We start from the raw sequence: 20,510 nt of genomic DNA, 5'->3' as shown, positions 1-20,510 counted from the left end.
TATTGAGGAGGGCACCTTTTGGGATGAGCACTGGGTGTTGTATGGAAACCAATTTGACAATAAATTTCATATACGGGGCGCCTGGGTGGCGCAGTCTGTTAAGCGTCCGACTTCAGCCAGGTCACGATCTCGCGGTCCGTGAGTTCGAGCCCCGCGTCGGGCTCTGGGATGATGGCTCAGAGCCTGGAGCCTGTTTCCGATTCTGTGTCTCCCTCTCTCTCTGCCCCTCCCCCGTTCATGCTCTGTCTCTCTCTGTCCCAAAAAAAAAAAAAAAAAAAAAAAAAATTTCATATATTAATAAAAAATCTTTGGGGCACCTGGGTGGCGCAGTCGGTTAAGCGTCCGACTTCAGCCAGGTCACGATCTCGCGGTCCGGGAGTTCGAGCCCTGCGTCGGGCTCTGGGCTGATGGCTCAGAGCCTGGATCCTGTTTCCGATTCTGTGTCTCCCTCTCTCTCTGCCCCTCCCCCATTCATGCTCTGTCTCTCTCTGTCCCAAAAATAAATAAACGTTGAAAAAAAAAATTTTTTTTAAATCTTTAAATTACAAATGTTAAATATTATAATACAATACTTTTAAATGTAAAAAAAAGAAAAAAATGAAATCTTGCCATTTGCAACTATTTGGATGGAACTAGAGGGTATTATGCTAAGCGAAATTAGTCAAAGACGAATATCATATGACTTCAGTCATATGAGAAATTTAAGATACAAAACAGATGAACATAGGAGAAGGAAAACAAAACTAATATAAAAACAGGGAGGAGGACAAAACATAAGAGATTCTTAAATATAGAGAACAAACAGAGGGTTGCTGGAGGGATTGGGAGGGGGGTGCTAAATGGGTAAGGGGCATTAAGGAATCTACTCCTGAAATCATTGTTGCACTATGTGCTAACTAACTTGGATGTAAATTTATAAATACATAAATAAATAAATACATACATAAATACATAAATAAATAAACAAATATCAAAGGGATACATGTTCCCCTAATAGCAGTATTATCTATAACAGCCAAGTTATGGAACAACCCAAATGTCCTTTGACTGATGAATGGATAAAGAAGATGAATGGATAAAGAAGATGTAGTGTGTACATATACATATACACACACACACACACACATAGTGTGTGTGTATGTATATGTATATATACACATACATATATACATATTATATACATATAATATACATATGTTATATATATAATGTATATATAATAGAATATTACTCGGTCATAAAAAGAATGAAATCTTGCCATTTATAATGACTTGGATGGAGCTAGAGAGTATTATGCTAAGTAAAATAAATTGGAGAAAGATAAATACCATATGATTTCACTCAGATGTGGAGTTTAAGAAACAAAGCAAACAAAACAAAACACACTCTGTCTGTCTCCCTCTCTCAAAAATAAACATTAAAAAATTTAAAACAAAACAAAACAAATGAGCAGAGGGAAAAAAAGAGACAGGGAAGCAAACCAAGAAGCAGACTCTTAACTGTAGAGAACAAACTGATGGTTACCAGAAGGGAGGTGGGGGGGGGTGGTGGTTAAATAGGTGATGGGACTAAGGAGTTCACTTGTAGTGATGAGCACCAGGTGTGGTATGGAACTGTTGAATCACTATATTCTACCCTGGAAACTAAAATTGCACTGTATGCTAACCAACTGGAATTTAAATGAGAAAAGATAAAAAAAGAAAGTGATAGAGAAGTAAGTGTTACTATAAAGGAGATCTTTGTGGTGATGGAATATCTCTCAGCTGGAGTGATGGTTACACAAACATACAACACATGTAAAAAAATATGCCATAGAATATGCACCAATGTCAATTTCCTAGATTCTATATTGTATTATAGGATGTGAGATGCAATGTTTGGGGAAAACGAGGTGAAGAATACATGAGACCCCTCTGTAAACCTTCTGCAAATTATAATGATTTCAAAATAAAAGATGAACAAAAAATTACACAGCATACTACTGGTCAAACCGCGTACCTGGCATGCATCTCTTTTTCCTTTCAAGGAGCCAGCACATAACATTCTAGGAGTTATGGCACCATTGTAAGATTGGGGTTCATTACAGGTTTTAGTGTCTATGAGATCCACCTGTACTTGCCGAAGATGATTTTGACCACTACCTAAAGACAAAAAAATTCTTTATATTTGTGGATATACATATATTCTATAAACCTTGAGAAAATCTTTCATAATTGTTGGATAAGATGGCAATTTAGGATATGTATTCTTTCAGGTACAGTAATATTTGGGAAAAGAATGATTTCCTTACTACTTTAAATGAAAAATTAGATACTTATGAGAGAGCATCATGTTGTCTAAGTGGCTTCTGTTCCATTGTGAAACTTAGAATGTAATTTCAGTAGGGAGAATGGTGGCTATACGATTCTCTCATCTTCACAATTGAGTATATTAATGATTCCTAATCTCCTATGCAGTTAAATCCCTAGTAAAAACTTCAGACATATTTACTATTTCAGACACCTTACCAAGCACTATGACTACAGTAGTAGTGAGGCACTTGATAGTAACCTAAAGCAATGAAGGAATCTTTGTGTCTTATAAAAGACCTAATTTACAAACAGGGCCTGACTTACCCAGGTCCACAGGACCAATGCACCAGCATATTTTGGCATAATGACATTCCATTCTTTAAAAGGCTTAGAATACCAAACTGGGTAACTATGGTTTGATTTCTCTTCAGATACTCACCATCATTTTCCAGTGCTCCAAATCCTGTCACAAACATCTCATCCCCTGGTTGGAACTCATGAGATGCATCAGGAAGACAAATCCTATGTACTGCATTTGTGTAGGGGACCGGGCTAGAAAGCTCTGCAACTGAAATATCATAGTCATGTGATGGATACTTGTATTTTTCATGGACAAATATCCTTCGAAGGCCTTGCTTCATCTTTGGAGTCTTTATTGTTACTCCAAAGGAAGCAGTCCATCTGGTTGGGTCCTTATACCTGAGGAAAAAATATGAACAGCAAATTCCACTTTATTATGCTACCAATGTAAGGACTTATATTACACATTTTAGGCTGCTGGTGTCAACATAAGTTTTCTTTTTAAAATTACAGTTTCTGGGGCTCCTGGGTGGCTCAGTCGGTTAAGCGTCTGACTTCGGCTCAGGTCATGATCTCGTGGCTCATGGGTTCACGCCCCACGTCAGGCTCTATGCTGACAGCTCAGAGCCTGGAGCCTGCTTTGGATTCTGTGTCTCCCTCTCTCTCTCTCTCTGCCCTTCCCCTGCTTGCTCTCTCTCTCTCTCTCTCTCTCTCTCAAAATTAAGTAAAAACCTTTAAAAAAATAAAAATAAAATTACAGTTTCTATGTATAAAAATAAACTCTTTCCAATCTGAGAATCTGGCTCAGGAGTAAGGTGAGGTGGAAATGCCACAGTGGTGTGGATTTTAGGAAATACATGTCACTCTGCACTGAATCGCTTACTCCAGATCCTAGAGCCTTTTGACATTTCTAGGAATCAGTGACTCCAGGAGACATACAGAAAGCATATTTTGTACAGATGCAGGAACAAATGCTATGTACCATGCTCCCTACTCACAAACATACACATTTCTATGAAAACTGAAAAGGCTACACATAAATTTAACAAAACATTACTATCCTATATACATAGGCATTTTGCATTAGGTTAAAAGGTCTTCATTCCTTGGAATACTTCAGTTGTATAATTTGTTACTACCAAATATCTTCATATTTAATTATTTCTTGCCATGTAGAATTTCTCCTTTGAGGTCAAATCTGCAATCCACCCAGCCCCCATTCCTGATAGATACACAGCAGAGAGATAAGGCTCTTTGACATCAGGCTCAAAGTCCAAAGATGACTTTAAAATTTCTTTAAAACACCGGCTTGCTTTGACAAATTATTATTTCTTTATCAGTGGATAATTTATCTATATGTACTTTGATGCCATTTCCAATTCCCGACCATTAAACCTCTCACTAAGGTTTAGGAGCCTTCCACTCTTTGTGATGTGTATGTTACCTTCATATTAAACTCATCTCTTTCACGGGGTGCCTGGGTGGCTCAGTCGGTTGAGCGCCCGACTTCGGCTCCGGTGATGAGCTCATGGTTCGTGAGTTTGAGCCCCGCCCCGTCCCGCCCCGCCCCAATCAGGCTCTGTGCTGGCGGCTGGAAGCCTGGAGCCTGTTTCAGATTCTGTGTCTCCCTCTCTCCCTGCCTCTCCCTCACTCACACTCGGTCTCTATCTCTCTCAAAAATAAATAAACATTACAGAAAAAAAAATTTAAACTCATCTCTTTCAAACTTCGCAAGGTATTTCCTTCCTGCCAAGCCCGAGTGCACGAGTGCACTTTGCTTACCCCCAGTCATTCACAAGTTTCAAGACTTACGTTCTAAAGCAGTGAGCAGCACTCACAAGCCACGTGCTATTAATTAAAGTTGCTCCACAGCGATGCATCCCATCCCACTGCAGGCTAGCTTGCCACGGCCATTCTCCCTCCTCTACAGGTGTCCCACCAACGATCCTGAGACTCTGTCTTGAAGTTTTATTCCTTCGTGTCCCACAGCCTGCCAAAGAGAGACAATGCCTTACTTAGCAGTTGCTTCTAAGTATCAAACTGCGTTACTATCTCAATTTTTTTCATACTTCGTGCTCCAATAGTACCAAACATTTTCTCTTGTCCTTACTTTTCCTTAAACTATAGTGGTTCATTAATTTAACATCTATTCATCTTGTAGGATTAAGTCATTCATTACCTCCTCTAGGATGCCCTTCTCTAACAATTCCTCTGCCCCCAAACTGGATTAGTTATGGCTTTTTTCATACTTCTATCATCATCATCGTTTCTCTCTCTCTCTGTGTGTATATACATATATATGTATATATGTCTGTTTATATATACATGTATATATGCTAGTATAGTTACCAGTACTAATTATATATAATTATATATCATATATACACTAATTATATATATTATTTACATATAAGCATTGTTTATAACAGGGTTTATTATATATGCTAATTATATATAGATACACTAATAATATATACACCAATTTTATACATATACATATATAATATTATATATGTGTATATATATTGTTTATAACAGGGTTTCTCAGCCTTGGCTGTATTGACATTTTTGAGATGCATAATTCTTCACTGTATCCTGTATATGATCCTGTATATGATCGAATGTTCAGAAGAATCCTTGGCCTATACATATTAGATGCCAGTAGCATCCCCCCCACAACCATGATAACCAAAGTCACAGTGGGTCATGATCCCATGGGGGTCAAAATTTCTCTTGCTTGAGACCCATTGCTTCAGAATTATGTGTTCATGCATTAATCTCATACATCTAGTCTCACTAGAGTAAAAGCTGCTTTACACAGGTATTATATCTCATCCATTTTATATTTCTATTGCTTAATACATCACTAGCACAATAAATATCGGTGGCAAGAATACATGCCATTTACGTAACAGGATTATTCTTTGGTCTCATGTTTAATCAAGCTCATGAATTAACTGATATTCTAAGCTGGTGAGTAGCACATTTCCTTCCATCATTTAAGAAAAATATATTATGTACTAACTCCATAATTATCAAATGTATCCTCTAAATCATGGTGGAGTAATCTGCTGTAGGTGAAGGGAAATACTAGGCCTAGAGTCAGTACTTTTAAAATATAGGTAGGAGTGCCTGGGTGGCTCAGTCAGTTAAGCGTCCAACTCTGGATTTCAGCTCAGGTCACGATCTCACAATTTGACAGTTCAACCCCACATCTGGCTCTGTGCTGACAGCATGGAGCCTGCTTGGGATTCTCTTTCTCTCTCTCTCTCTCTCTCTCTCTCTCTCTCTCTCTCCCTCCCTCCCTCTTTGCCCCTCCTCTGCTCATGCTCTCTCTCTCCCTCAAAATAAATAAACTTAAAAAAATAATAAATAAAATATGGGTAAAGATACTATCTGAGCCTTCAGTAATTTTATCAATATATACCCAACCCCATAGTTGCCTGATATTTCCATAGTATAGGATTAACAATCATCATGAAGGGGCACCTGGGTGGCTCAGTCAGTTGGGCATCCGATTTCGGCTCAGGTCATGATCTCAAAGTCCATGGGTTCAAGCCCCACATTGGGCTCTGTGCTGACACCTCAGATCCTGGAGCCTGCTTCAGATTCTGTCTCCCCCTCTCTCTGCCCCTCCCATGCTCATGCTCTGTCTCTCTCTGTCTCTCAATAATAAATAAACGTTAAAATTTTTTTTAAAAATCATCATTAAGATTTTGTTTAGAGTAACAATGAGCTCCTGCCTATAGCTGAAAAATGCCAACATGCCGTTTACTTTTATATAATCTTTAGAAAGTGTTTGTAAAAGTATTATTATAGATATCTGCAGCCAGAACAGAGTCTTTTTTCCCTTCTTTAACAAGTGTACAACTCATTTCCACTATACCTGTGCCACAGACACCCATATATCCACTCCAAAGTTCTCCCAATTTTTTTTTCATTACTTAGTAATAAAATGTGCTTCAACAATAAGATAAAGCACCATGAGCTGTGCACAGATCAATCAAACTTTATTCTGACGCTATAATATCACACAAAGTAAGCCTAAATGATCCAGTGTTAACATTCAAGTAATGCAATTTTAATAAATATGTTACACTTACAACTGTTCAGAAAGTTGTCTGTTTCTGTCTTGTTGATTTCTGAAATACACAGAAATGGTGAATAGAACAGGGCCAGCACATCAGGATTTCATAATGCCTCTGAGTACTTTAAATAGGAAAGGCTGGTTAATTCCGTTATAAGACAGAACCTCTAGATTGTAAAAAAAAAAAAAAAAAAAAAAAAAAAAGCAACACAGTTAGTTTATCATATGTAGAGCATGTTCATTACCTTGGAGAAAAGGGAGATCTGAACAGCGTTTTTAAACTTTAGTCCGAATGACAGTCACAGAGAGAGCGTCTTTATACTGTCAGTTCCTGTTCCTCTTCCCAGTAATTCTGATTCAGTAGTTTTATAATGAAACCCAGGAATCTGAGTTTCATACCAGAAATAAGATGCAGTATTTCCCCCTTTTGTGGAAATACTTTTCTAAACCATGGTATTGATTCCCTAAATGCAATGATATTTTTACTGACCATTATTTCAGATTTTTTCCCCACTAAACTCACAGGCATCGTCCCATTTGTATAACATTTTTGAATGGCAGGTCCATAAATCCATCCTCACTCTCACTTAAAAAGAATGTTATCTCTCTAATTTTTCTTTCTGCTGAAATTTGCAAAGGCAATTTGCCCTCTTTTCAACTTTAGCGCATGGCTTCTTAGCTTATTTATTTCTCAACAATCAGGCTCTAACCCTATGCAAGCATTAAGCCAACCAACAGATACATAAAACTCCACACAGTTAAATGTCCTGATTCAGTAGATTTCCAATGACCAAAACTCTTCTCTTTGAACATGGCAGAATCAGTGTTCTAAATACAAAAATGTTAATGTTAATTTTTCTTTTAGTCTTTAATAGTATTTATATGCCAGAAATCTATATTCTAGAAAGCTTCTTTCTGACTTTCTCCATTCTGGCTATTTTGGGGGGAAATGGCTCAAATAAAGAAGTGACTATTCTCTGTAGATATTAAATATCATCACCTCTTATCTCCTTGTTTTAAATAACCTGTTCTTCTCTAGCTCAGACTTTTCCTAGAGAAAGTTCTGGCTTTGCTCTTGATACTACTTAAAGGGCCATCTTAATGGATGTGTATCTACATTGGGCTCTGCACTCAGCATGACTGTGCACTTGGTTTAATGCTCACTGTCTTGAAATTCCTAATATTTTTTATTTTATAATTTGTGTTTTAAAAGTGAAGTCTGGGGAGCCTGGGTGGCTTAGGCAGTTAAGTCTCCAACTCTTGGTTTTGGCCCAGGTTATGAAGTCACCCTTTGTGATATAGAGCCCCGCACTGGGCTCTGCACTGACAGCACACAGCCTGCTTGGGATTCTCTCTCTCTCCCTCTCTGTGCCCCTCCCCCATCTCTCAAAATAAATGAATAAACTTAAAAATAAAAATAAATAAAAGTGAAGTCTGAAGAGCAATGGGGTATGACATACACAGAGGAGATAACACACAATATATGTGCCCATGGGCTCCTGGCGCCCATTTGCATATGTCATTTGTGATACCCAATGAACTCAGAATTCCAGTGGATCCACAACATTCAGCAAACTCAAAGTGAGTACAAAATAAGTGTGTGATGCTTACCATTAAGGAACCAGGACGCAGTGACAGTCCAGGAGACCATGTTTTCTGTTTGAAGCAGGACTTGCTCAGAACACAGAAAGAAAGCAATAGCATTCTACTAGACACAAACCACCCAAGGGCCCTATTATATCCTTTCTTGCTCCCATTACTTTTTTATATTAGCCAACAGCTTCTGCTGAAAATAATGACATACAAGGACTTTTCAGGTCTTTCTTACTTAAGCCGAAGGTAGAGAACATTTGTAAAATGTGCACATATCAACAAGGGAAAAAAAAAACTGTGAAGCTAGTCTTGTATAGTTTTTCTATCGATCTGATTAGAGCCAAATTCATGCATGTGTGAAATACTGTTGTATAATTTTCGTAATTCCACATACTTAAATGCTTTTACATTTGCATTTGAAATTGATATTTTACAACATGAAGAGGAACGATACATCTCATGCTAGTAATTTCAAATTTTAATTTTTTCACATAGAATGGCATTAATTAGCAAATAAAAATACCATGACGAGTCAAGAGAGACTGTAGAAGAAAGAAATCTTATATATTAATACTCTTAGTGGTAAGTTTTTGTTGCTTTTTGAAAAGAGTCCAGCATTTGGCACTAGGGCCCATAAATTATGTAGCTAGTCCTAACTACCCAAGTCTTTCTTCCTAAGCAAACAGGGTAGGTGACCATTAGGTCATGCTGCTAGTTAGGTCTATCAGCTTTTATGTTAGCACATTATGTTCATACTTTCTACTTGTTCCCTCTTCTCTATTTTCTAGTGCTGCCATGTTCAATACTGTGTCCACTAGCCACATGTGCCTAGTAGCTCTTGAAATGTGGCTAGTCTAAACCGAAATGTGCTATAAATAACAAAATATACACTAGATTTCAAAGCCTTAGTACAAAAAAAAGAATATAAAATATCTCATGAATAATTTTTCTATTGACTACTTGTTGAAATAATAATACTTTGATATAGTGGGTTAAATATCAAACTATTTAAATGAAGTTCACATGTTTACTATTGCTTTTTTAATGTGGATACTAGAAAATTTAAGATCATAGGGTTGGCCCACATGGTATTTCTATGACTAGCATTGTTCTATAGCACACAACTCTTAACCAAACATTTATTTCCACTGAGGGTCTACTATATTTCTTCCTTTCTGGTAATGAGGACATACTCCTGCTTATTTCATTCCCCTATCCTCCACACAAAAAGCTCAGACTTTTTAAATTAGTTGTAAAATATATAAAAAATAAGTATAAATAAATTATAAATTTTTCATTGGTAAATGGTCTAAGGAAAGAAGCTATAACAAGGTATATCAATGTAACTTGAAGGCAAATGTGTGAATGGCATGAACCTTTCCATACATCATACTCTCAGAACATAAAATGGAAGCAATAAGAAGAAGAATGTACAAAGCCACTTTCTCCATGTATAATTGGATGCTAGAGCTGAGGTGTAAGTCCCAATACAGAGAAAGAACACAGACCCGGGGTTAATGAGAGATGTGCATAGGAGACATAAGTTTAGGGTAGTAATAAAATTAAAATACTTTATTAGGACCAATTTAGTCCCGAATAAATGTTCTATTGATGACAAGACTCCATAATTAAAGGATATCCAAAACAATTTTTAAAAGTCAGTGCCTAAGAGGGAACTTGTTGGGATGAGCACTGGGTGTTATATTTAAGTGATTAATCACTAAATTCTATTCCTGAAATCATATGTTACCTAACTTGGATTTTAAATAAATAAATAAATAAATAAAATCAGTGCTTAAGACCAAAACTAACATGGAGCTGTTCTATGTAAGAAAATTAAGCTAAATAACAGAAAGAAACTTACTTTTAATTTCAACTGATTCAGGATCTAATTTAGGGGGTCCTACAGCATCATGCAGCTTTTCAGTTAGAACACGTTGAATAATTTTATTGATGGCTTCAGGATCCTCAGTAGAGCGAAATCTAAAAATCAGCAACATATGAGCCAACACTCCATGTTCCTCTGGACTGTGGATCAAAAAGAAAAACAGAAAAAAATGGTTTTAAAGATAAAGTTCAAAATTATATTTGTGGTAATATCACAATCTATTTTTTTTCTTTATCACCCATTTGAAACACACACACAAAACAAATCCATAATGTAATTTAAAAGATCCAATTTGTTTCATTCTATATTCCTATTGTTTTCCACATATAAAACTTCCAACTTAGCCTCCCTGATAGTAAGATAGTATGCTCATGGTGTCCCTTAACACCAAAATATCTAGTTATTAATATAAAAAGATACCCTCTTGTCAACCATTTAATACTATTAAATATACCATATGATCAATGTGAAATCAACTCTGGGTTTGGCCTTCAGGTCTAATTCCCAGTGGCTTAAATCCAGTGAAATCTCCTAAGCAACTTCATGCTTTCCTAAACAACTTCTAATCCTAGGGATATTAGAAAGCTTGACCAAATTGTTGTTACTTCATGTGATTATATTTTTCAAGATAGAGCATTAATTAGCCTTAGTGTTGTTTGGGTGAATTACTTCTTGGAATCATCCTTGACTTCTCTTTCTCATTTTCTGTCAGCTACTCTACCTCCTTTTTTTTTCATATATAATCAGTTCTCAAAGAATTTTACTCCCCACTATACAGTGTATTGACTTCTCATATAAACTGTAAATGGGAATGTAAATTAGAACCTTATTTTTAGAGGTCAGTTTTGTTTATCAATTATACATTTGATGATCCATTTCTCTGATACAGCACTCTCTTCAAATAAACTTTTGTGTGTACAAAGAGATTTATACAAATGTTTATCATAACCTTGTTTTTAAATCAGAAAAAAATATGTAACAACCCAAGTGTCCATCACAAGGGCATTGGCTAAATCAACCCTGACACATACTTGTAGTGAAATACCACACAACCAATTGTTAAGAAGCTATGTTACTTCTGCAAATTGAATTATTAGAGAGGGAGTTTTTGCCTTCTATTTTATGTGATATTGTGTTATTTGAATTTTATATATTTTATATTGTTTTTGTAATCTGAAAAAACAAATAGGACTTTAATGAGAATATTGTTATGTATCTCACCCCTTTCACTGACTAAACAACACCGTACAACAATTATTCTTTATTCCTTCTCTTAAACTATTCCTATACTGGTTGACTAATAGAAACAAAAACAAACAAAACTGTCTCTCTACCCCAGCTATTCAATTTATCTCTCACCTTATCACAACAAACCTTCTTGAAAGGGTAAATTACACTGTGCCTCATATTTACTTCCTTGCAATCTACTTCCTCCCTTTCCATCCCACTGAGTCTTTTCTGTACACTAAATGACTTCCTCACTGGCATATCCAGTTAATTATTTCTGGTCATATTACTTGGTCTCTCAGGAGTATTTGTCAATGCTGACCATTCCATGCTTGAAACTTTTTGTCTTTTGTATCAGTGGTGCCTTTCTCATGATATCTCTTTTTTCTTTCTCCTTCCCTATTTCCTTGGCTCCTATTTTTTCCCCATCTCCTTAAGTATTATTTTCTTCAGGCTTTCTTCATCATCATTTTTTTCCTTGCATTACCCTTTTTCTGAAAAATTCTGGTTACATCCACACTCTCTAGTACTTTGATTGAGAATGGGCAAAGGCATATCTTCAACTCAGCTCCCTTTTCCTCCCCTGAGTGAGACTCGTATTTCAGGCTCATGTCCCCTAGTATCTCAGCTTAAAATCTGTAAGACTAACTTCATCTTTTGTACAAACTTGCATTTCTTCCCACTGATTGCAGAAAAAATACTAATGAGTAAGAATGTTACTAAGATGAAGAGGTAAACAAATTGGAAAGTGATTTGGAAGGTAGAACTGGAAGAACATGGTTATTCATAAAATGTGAGGGGCCCAGGAAATGGAGGAGTGTAGGATGATGTCCAGGTTTCCCATTAGTTTCACTTGAGTTAGAGAATTTTCTGTGGAACCTACATGTGGAGATGTGCATGGGCAGGCAGATAGCTCTAGAAATCAGAAAAACAGTTTAGATTGGAAATAGAAATTTGGATTTCGATAGTATGAAGTCATGTGGGTGCATGAAGTCCCCTTGAGAGAGTGAAAAAAGTAAACAAAATTCATAAAGAGGAGAATGAAGAGGGTAAGACAAACCTCATCTACTATGCTATTTTATAGAGGGAAAAATTGGTTATTAAACTAAGGTATATGGCTTAGGTCCCTATTTTTGTAATTAGATTCCCAAAGAACAATTCAATAATATAGCCACCAATAATACTCGTCCCTTACCTCACCTTGCAAATGCTTTCTTATGGATTTAGAGAATGAGTAAAGCAAATTATAATCCGTGCCTTAGAACAGTTGTCAAATGAATATTGGTTTAATTGAATTATATCATATCATTAATATTTCCAATAGTATTTATTACTAGCCAAGTTAACAGCTTTAGTTTTAAATTATATTCAGAAGTCAGCATTTAAGATTTACATACCTGAACCTGATAATGTGAGGCTTGACAAACTCTCCCCTCAATGGAGATTTATGAAATGCATTTTTTACCTGTTCCAAAAAGATTCAACATACATCAGCAAGAATAATTTTCTACAAGTCAATTTAAAGCTCTATGGAAAATTTAAAAACAAAACAAAGCAAAACAAGAAACATTAATCAACATTTCACAATTCACTCAACTTGAAGAATCTCAAAGAATCTTTTCTGGTATTCTACTCAGTAATTTCAACTGAACTCTGCCTTAGGAGTTATCTGGGAACCACAGTAGTTGGCCAAGAATGACATCTGCTGTGTACACTCAGAAAGAGACTAAAAAGGAATAAACACACTGTTTTATGAAAAGAAAGAGTAAATATTCATACCCTGAGATACAGACTTCTACTGTAGGTAAACAAAGGAAATTGAACAGTTCTGCCAACTGATGGTTGGATCATAGATGTGGGTGTATGACAGTGTCATGTGGTTCTTAAACCTTGTGAAGAAGTTACCAAATATCCTGGCATTATCTGCACCCACTTCAGTACTCAAAATGCTCTTAGAAAAGCCCATGTGAACTAGGATACTTAGCCTAATATGTTCTGTAAGGTTTACTTTAATAAGATACCAGAATGTATCTTGTGGAGATATTTCTTACTACTATAATTAAGAATTCTATCCAACTTGGAGATCCTGGGTGGCTCAGTCGGTTAAGCGTCTGACTTCATCTCAGGTCATGATCACATGGTCCGTGAGTTTGAGCCCCGCGTGGGGCTATGTGCTGACTGCTCGGAGTCTGGAGCTTGCTTCCAATTCTATGTCTCCCTCTCCCTCTCTGCCCCTCTCCAGCTCGTGCTCTGTCTCTGTCTCTGTCTCTCTCTCTCGGTCTCAAACATAAATAAAAACATTTTTTAAAAATTTTTTTAAAAGAATTCTAGCCAAATTAAAATTTTAAATTAGAAGTCAAGGTAAACATGTCAAGTATTTCTTGGTTTCAAGTGTGTGAATATTAACCAAACACAGTTACTACAAGCTAGTGATTGACTGACAGGAACAATGAGCCTTTTTATTCTTTCATATCTTTTGCTGACTCCTCTTTGTGCCCAAGAGCAGTTACTTCAATTATAAGACAGATCAGCATAGTACAAGTGAGTCCTCTAATGACAACATTCACTTGGATATTTTTATTTAAGGGCTTATATTTAATCAAATAATTTAAAAATTATTATTAATTTTAAGAGTGTTCAAGAGTCCTATCTATATTCCTTCATACGTAAATCATTTTGGATCTTATAAAATTTATTTTAGTGAATGTCACAAAAAACAAGGCAAATAGTTGCATCTTTTTTGACCTTTTTAGTTCCATTTTCTTTTCTTTATTATATATATATATATATATACATATAGTCTTAGAAGAGAGTATATTCATATACAGTCTATATATATGTGTATATGTATATATATAATATAGTTTTAGAAGAGAGTATATTCAGATATTTTCCTGATTTGTTGTTTATAAGTACAAATTCAACCAGGATTTGACCCCCTCCTTACAAATGTATTTAAATCCTCAGGCTTCTAGTCTATTAGGCAGTTTCTATGCACATAACTGCCATTATGTTCTCACGCAGGATATTGGATATGGAAGACAATTTTAAAATTATCTAGTCTAATACCTTAATTTTCACATAAGAAAATTTGTCCAGAATGAAAATTGGTAACAAGTGGTTCTAAAACTAAGTGTCCCAACTTCTAGTTTAGGGTATTTTCCATCACATCATATGCCACAAATTACCTCATACACTGTCAGGAAAAGTCCAAATTATTCTCTAAGTAATCTGATAATGATTCGAATCATCACACAGACTGTTGCTCTCTTGGCCTAAACTGATAATTTTTCCACTTTTTAAAATATCTGATTCATCTCTGAGGATGAATGTTGATGTCTTAAAGGTAGAGATGAGTATCCATGTATTTCCTATAGACTCATATACCAAAAACCAGCCCAAGGTCAGATATTTTTGAATACCAAAATACTATTCAAGTATGTGTCTGAATAGTTTCAGTCTCATGGTCTTTTGCTCAAGGTGTCTTCTATAGGATACAACAGTCATATTTTGGGTCACCCTCACATTCCCAAAATTCCTGGACTCCACTCATCAAGATTGTAGCACTAGCTATGGAAGAGCAAGTAGGAGGGACATGAAGGAAAGTCTACAGTTCACTTGCCTCAGCCCTGCAAGGTGTGCTCTCCAAGTCATGTACTGTCAGTTTGTTTTATATCTTTCAGGCAGGGCTGCTTCCCATTTTTCAAAGATACACAAGATCAGTTGAATGGATGTTTTGGAAGCTAGGTACCAAAACTTATGATATAAAGTGATTGCAAATGCCTAGAAATGGAGAAAAAATTGCTTACCATTGATTCAATTTTCTGGCTCATTTCAGTGAAATTTTTAGAAGCCTCTTTTCCAAAGTCATCATATAGTTTGTTACTTGTAAATGACAATGTGCTATAGTAATTGTAGGTCTTCCTTTGGTCTATGAGGAGAGAGGGAAAAAAAAAAACCCATAATACTTTTAATTAGATGTGTGTAAAGCATCATTATTTCCCTGTTTAGACCAGAAAGAGTGTCCTACCCCAGGTCGTCATCTCCATTATCTTGCCCTGAGCTTCCTGGTTATCTCAGAATAAAAAACAACACTCATCATCATAAGATTTAGAGTGTAAAAGCCATAAGAAATGCTTGGTGTTCCTGTGGGCTGATTAGTCATTTGTTACCCATTCCTGAATTAGCCACGAGAGGCAGCAAGTTACACCATCAGAACGTACAAACAAGAATGGACTCAGCAGTCAGCGAAAGATAAACATCATATGATTTCACTCATATGTGGAATTTAAGAAACGAAACAGATAAACAGAGGGGAAGGGAAGGAAAAATAAGATAAAAACAGAGAGGGAGGCAAACCATTTGAGACTTTTAAATACAGAGAACAAACTGAGGGTTGCTACAGGGGTGTTGAGTGGGGGAATGGGCGAAATGGGTGATGGGCATTAAGCAGGGAACTTGTGGGGATGAGAATTGGGTGTTATATATAAGTGATGAATCACTAAATTCTACTCCTGAAACCATCATTACACTATAAGTTAACTTACTTGGATTTAAATTTTTTAAAGAAGTGTCAAAATAAAATGGACTCAGAAGTTTCCAAAGAGTAAACTTATTTTTTTTTTGTTTTTTTTTGTTTTTGGTTTTTTTGAGACAGAGAGAGACAGAGCATGAATGGGGGAGGGGCAGAGAGAGAGGGAGACACAGAATCAGAAGCAGGCTCCAGGCTCTGAGCTATCAGCCCAGAGGCCGAGGCGGGGCTCGAACTCACGGACCACGAGATCGTGACCTGAGCTGAAGTCGGACGCTTAACCGACTGAGCCACCCGGGCGCCCCTAGTAAATTTACTATTATATTCCAGAAGTAGATTTCTTCCAATTCAGGAAACTACATATCAATTCTGGCCACAGGGACCATAGTGTAAGAAAATGTTTTGGGGCTAAAGAAGGAGATAAGGGTAGAGATGAAAATGCTTGGAGTTCAGGTAGAGAGCTAGAGCTGCCATCTGACATAACCTTCCAGGGACACTTAATTTCACCTGACTCCCTTCTCACTCCACTTATTTTCTCCCACCAGCCATAAGGAGTGTCCTGTTTCCTTAGCCATTGTCTACACTTTCTTCATCCGGTTTAAGCAGCCCTCATTTTGGGCCTGCTGAAAATTAACACAGTATTAATCTACCCTTCTATACCTGAAGCAAGCATGGGACCTTAAGAAGATTCATTAATTCAACAAATATTAATTCTTCTATGAAAGACTCTGTGTTGAGTATTAGGAATATAACGGTGATCAAGACAGTTGTGTGTGGTTATTGTAGGAGAATGGAGTGTGCCTCACGCAATCTCAATTTCTTTCCTCTTCTCTCTTGCTTCTCATTCTTTTCCTCTTCACTTGAACCCCAGAGGAAAGGGAAACTAACATTAGTTTACTATAATCTCCATGGGAAGGCAGTATGTCCACATTTAACAGGTAAAGACTACAGTCTCTGAAATGTAAGGAAATTGCCCAACTCTAACATGACATAGCCAGAAAAGACAGAACTGGATTTCAAGTCAAGCTCTAATTCTCATAACACAAACTTTCTTTACATACCACTTTTTGGGTGGGAAAAACCAAACCCACTCACTGAAGCTGTATAAGAAGTCTCTCATACATAAGAGTTTTGGGAAAAAACTACTGGTAAATTTCAAAAGAACATCCGAGCCATCCAGAGGATTTGGTTGGGTTGGCAAGGCTAGGGAATGGCTAAGGAATGGTCAGTGATGCAAAAGATGTTGGATGGCAGCCTGAAATGTTAGGACCTCCTGGAAATGAGCCACCAAAGTGAGGTGCTAGGGAGGTTTTGCCTTGTTCCCTTTCACTGAACGGTCTTGCCCTGAAAGGCCAGAATGACCTGAAATCCAGGAAGTTCCCTGGAAATACACATAATCCCAAAGAAGCTTTTTAATTTATTGAAATACTGAACATGGGGTCTAAATTGGGCATAATAATCCTCATTTCTAACAAGCTCCCATGTAATACTACTGGTGGGGTACCTATCCCCTCACTGAATAGTAGAAAGAACTGACTTATACATATTGTTCTTATTCTGTTTTAAATTATTAGATTGACTTTTTGAAACTGCCATTTGTATAAGCCAAATATGCTCAAATATGACAATTTCATATGTTTCACCCAAATGAACAACTTATCTGTAGTCAATATTTTACTTTGTTGAAGAGACTCAAATAGGTCACCAAGAGTCAAAATATATTCCCAGTTGCCAAAATTATATGGCATGTGTAGTTGTTGGGAAATATTATTGAGGAATATTAACAGAAAAGTAAGAAAAATAAGGATGAACACTAGTTTGCTGATAATTTTCTAACAAGTTCCTGAATCTGTAACCTATAAGGATATTGCTCACAAGAGAGTCACCTCCTGTCAGACAATTTACAAAAGGGCAAAAAGGCAGACCTAAAGGCCCCTGGATAGAAGCTGCCCACACAATTCTATGCTGTCCTGGACTTTTTGCCAAAATGATGTTTTTTTCAAGGTGAATTACCTCCATCCTAACTTGTCTGTTTCCGTAACTTTTTGGTTTAGTTGGTTATCTAGGTGTGCCAACTCCTCAATGCTCATGTGCTATATCCACTCTGTTCTTTGTTTATATCTCCAAACAGAGGGCGGGTCATACATGTAAGACAGTAACACATATCACAACAATCACTATTTATTCAGATGTGCTGTGTGGGCAGTGGAAGTTGAGTGTTCCATATTACCATACTGATCATCCAGACAATAGGATCCAGGAACAAGTTACTGGAAAAACCTTGCCAGGTTTTCATTTTATGCATGTGAGTAAGATTTGTAAGCCTTATAATGCATGGCTTAGAAAAAGCAAAGGAGAAATAGTAAGAAACATTTTCTCTCACTTCAGTAATGAAACCTCTAGCATTACTAGGAATTCCTTGTGAAGTCAGACAAACCAAAGTATGCCCCCATGAAGATATCATACATATGATTTACTAATCTTTTTTTAAGTTTATTTATTTTGAGAGAGACAGAGACAGCATGAGCAGGAGAGGGGCAGAGAGAGAAAGGGAGAGAGACAATCCCAAGCAGGCTCTGCATTGTCAGCACAGCCCAACCCAGGACTCAAACTCACGAACCGTAAGATCATGACCTGAGCTGAAACCAAGAGTCAGACACTTGACAGACTGAGCCACCTAGATACTCCTCACTAATCTTTATCATACAGTGCTAGGCATCTGTAGAGAGAAATAATGATGTTTACAATATAATGAGACTCAATATATTCATAACAGAACTATAGAATTAAGTTATTTTAGCCATTCTTTTTTTTTTTTTAATTAAAAACATGCTCCAGAGAAATCATCAAAATATAGATACTCCAAATTTAGAGATTTGTGTGTGGGCAAATTCTACCAAAACAAGTATTTACTTTAAATATTTTTACTTTAAACTACCCAGAAATGGTCCACCTTGCTTTAGAAATTGAGATTGGATTTGAGATTGGAATTGAGACTATGTCTGCTAGTGGAAGTAGATAACCAATTTACTGATCATACTGTCTCTTTATAGGAAAGCAACTTGTGCAAATTTGCAATTAAATTTGAATCAAGTGATTAGCTTCTTTGGTTACAGTGTCTTGACATCAAAGAATTAGTTAGTCACTAAGGGAGATATTAAGCCAATAGGTCATAGTGGAGTCAAGTAATTACAACCCCAAGCAAAGTAGAGGGAAACTTCAGAAGGGTTGTTATAGAAAAATAACCCTGGGGACCTTTCTAATAACATAGCACACTCATGGTTCACCTAGATGTGAGACACCTGACTACCAGAGTGAACCTCTTTATAATTAACCTTCTCAGCATATCCTATCCTCTTTAATCACATGTAATATATTCCGAGATTATTAGATTTAAAATAACAGAAATGGGCACTTATTCAACAATATATCATTATGAGCATTTTTCTATCTTACTCATAAAGAATAGAGCCTACTTCTCTCTGATCCTTGATTATGTAATTAATTTATTGGGCTCTCAGGATATCAATAAGTTGGAATAATTTTAAATCAAGGTGATTGTCCTATGTCTTCAAACAACTCAACACAGTGGACTCTAACTCTCCTATGGTCTTCCTATTTAATATTTGATTATCGCTTATTAACGAATATTAAAACTAGCATGCTATTCCCAGCAGGAAGCATTGCTACATCAAAGATAGATGAAAGAATCCTTCTTGGCTTGTGAGGATTAAGTAAGAGACAGGTAGGTAAAGAATTCTTTGTACCAGCTATGCAAATAAGTTGTGGGCATGAATGAATAGGCCTGAGGCAAATCAAAACTGGAATGCACAAGAGGAAATATTTGGGGGTAAATCACATGATGCCAGGGCAGCCCATACTTACTGTATCTCACATAATGAACAGTAAGTCCAATGCACACTGCCAGGACAATCAGGGATATAAAAGTGATGAGGCCAATAGCCCAGGGCTCCAAACACGTTCTCTTTCTGGCCCTCACCACAGCTCGCCTGAGAAAGAAAGCAAATAAATGGGTTATATCACAGTATGTGCCACATGTATTCCTTAGTTAAGGCAGACATTTCTGGGGAATTCAGGACACTCAGGTGGTAGAGTACTGTTTTGGTTTAGAGCACTCTCTGGTCCCAGGCTGCTGAAGCTAATCCTGGCCTCTGGTTGCTTGACCTTAGGCAAGTAATTTGACATCTCTGTGCCTGTTTCCTCATCCATAACGTGAAGATGATAATGACAGTACGTATCTCATTGGATTTTTAAAAATTTTTTTTAACTTTTATTTATTTTTGAGACAGAGAGAGACAGAGCATGAGTGGGGGAGGGACAGAGAGAGAGGAAGACACAGAATCGGAAGCAGGCTCCAGGCTCTGAGCCATCAGCCCAGAGCCCGACGCGGGGCTCGAACTCATGGACCGCGAGATCGTGACCTGAGCTGAAGTCGGACGCTTAACCGACTGAGCCACCCAGACGCCCCTCATTGGATTTTTGTAAGGATTATATGAATTACTATATGTAAAGTGCCTACCACAGTGCCTGGCATGTAGAAAGTGCTGTGTAAGTGTTAGTTATGATTTACAG

At 36.9% G+C, this 20,510-nt stretch overlaps 1 protein-coding gene across 1 annotated transcript in view; it reads right to left on the bottom strand.

Annotated features, from left to right (window-relative positions):
- Positions 1–20,510, bottom strand: part of LOC125164873 (transmembrane protease serine 11E-like) — a 60,345-nt gene that overhangs the window by 8,941 nt on the left and 30,894 nt on the right. The window contains exons 5-13 of the mRNA XM_047857611.1: positions 19,803–19,927; positions 15,196–15,317; positions 12,784–12,851; positions 10,136–10,299; positions 8,290–8,334; positions 6,695–6,733; positions 4,404–4,581; positions 2,731–2,990; positions 1,999–2,141 (exon numbers count right to left, since the gene is read on the bottom strand). Of these exons, the coding sequence (XP_047713567.1) occupies positions 1,999–2,141; positions 2,731–2,990; positions 4,404–4,581; positions 6,695–6,733; positions 8,290–8,334; positions 10,136–10,299; positions 12,784–12,851; positions 15,196–15,317; positions 19,803–19,927 (1,144 nt within the window). The remainder of the gene's footprint in view (positions 1–1,998; positions 2,142–2,730; positions 2,991–4,403; positions 4,582–6,694; positions 6,734–8,289; positions 8,335–10,135; positions 10,300–12,783; positions 12,852–15,195; positions 15,318–19,802; positions 19,928–20,510) is intronic.

Source organism: Prionailurus viverrinus, chromosome B1, assembly GCF_022837055.1.
Source record: "Prionailurus viverrinus isolate Anna chromosome B1, UM_Priviv_1.0, whole genome shotgun sequence".
NCBI lineage: Eukaryota > Metazoa > Chordata > Mammalia > Carnivora > Felidae > Prionailurus > Prionailurus viverrinus.
The sequence above is the reverse complement of the archived record's forward strand: the minus strand, read 5'-3'. Positions and strand labels throughout refer to the sequence as shown.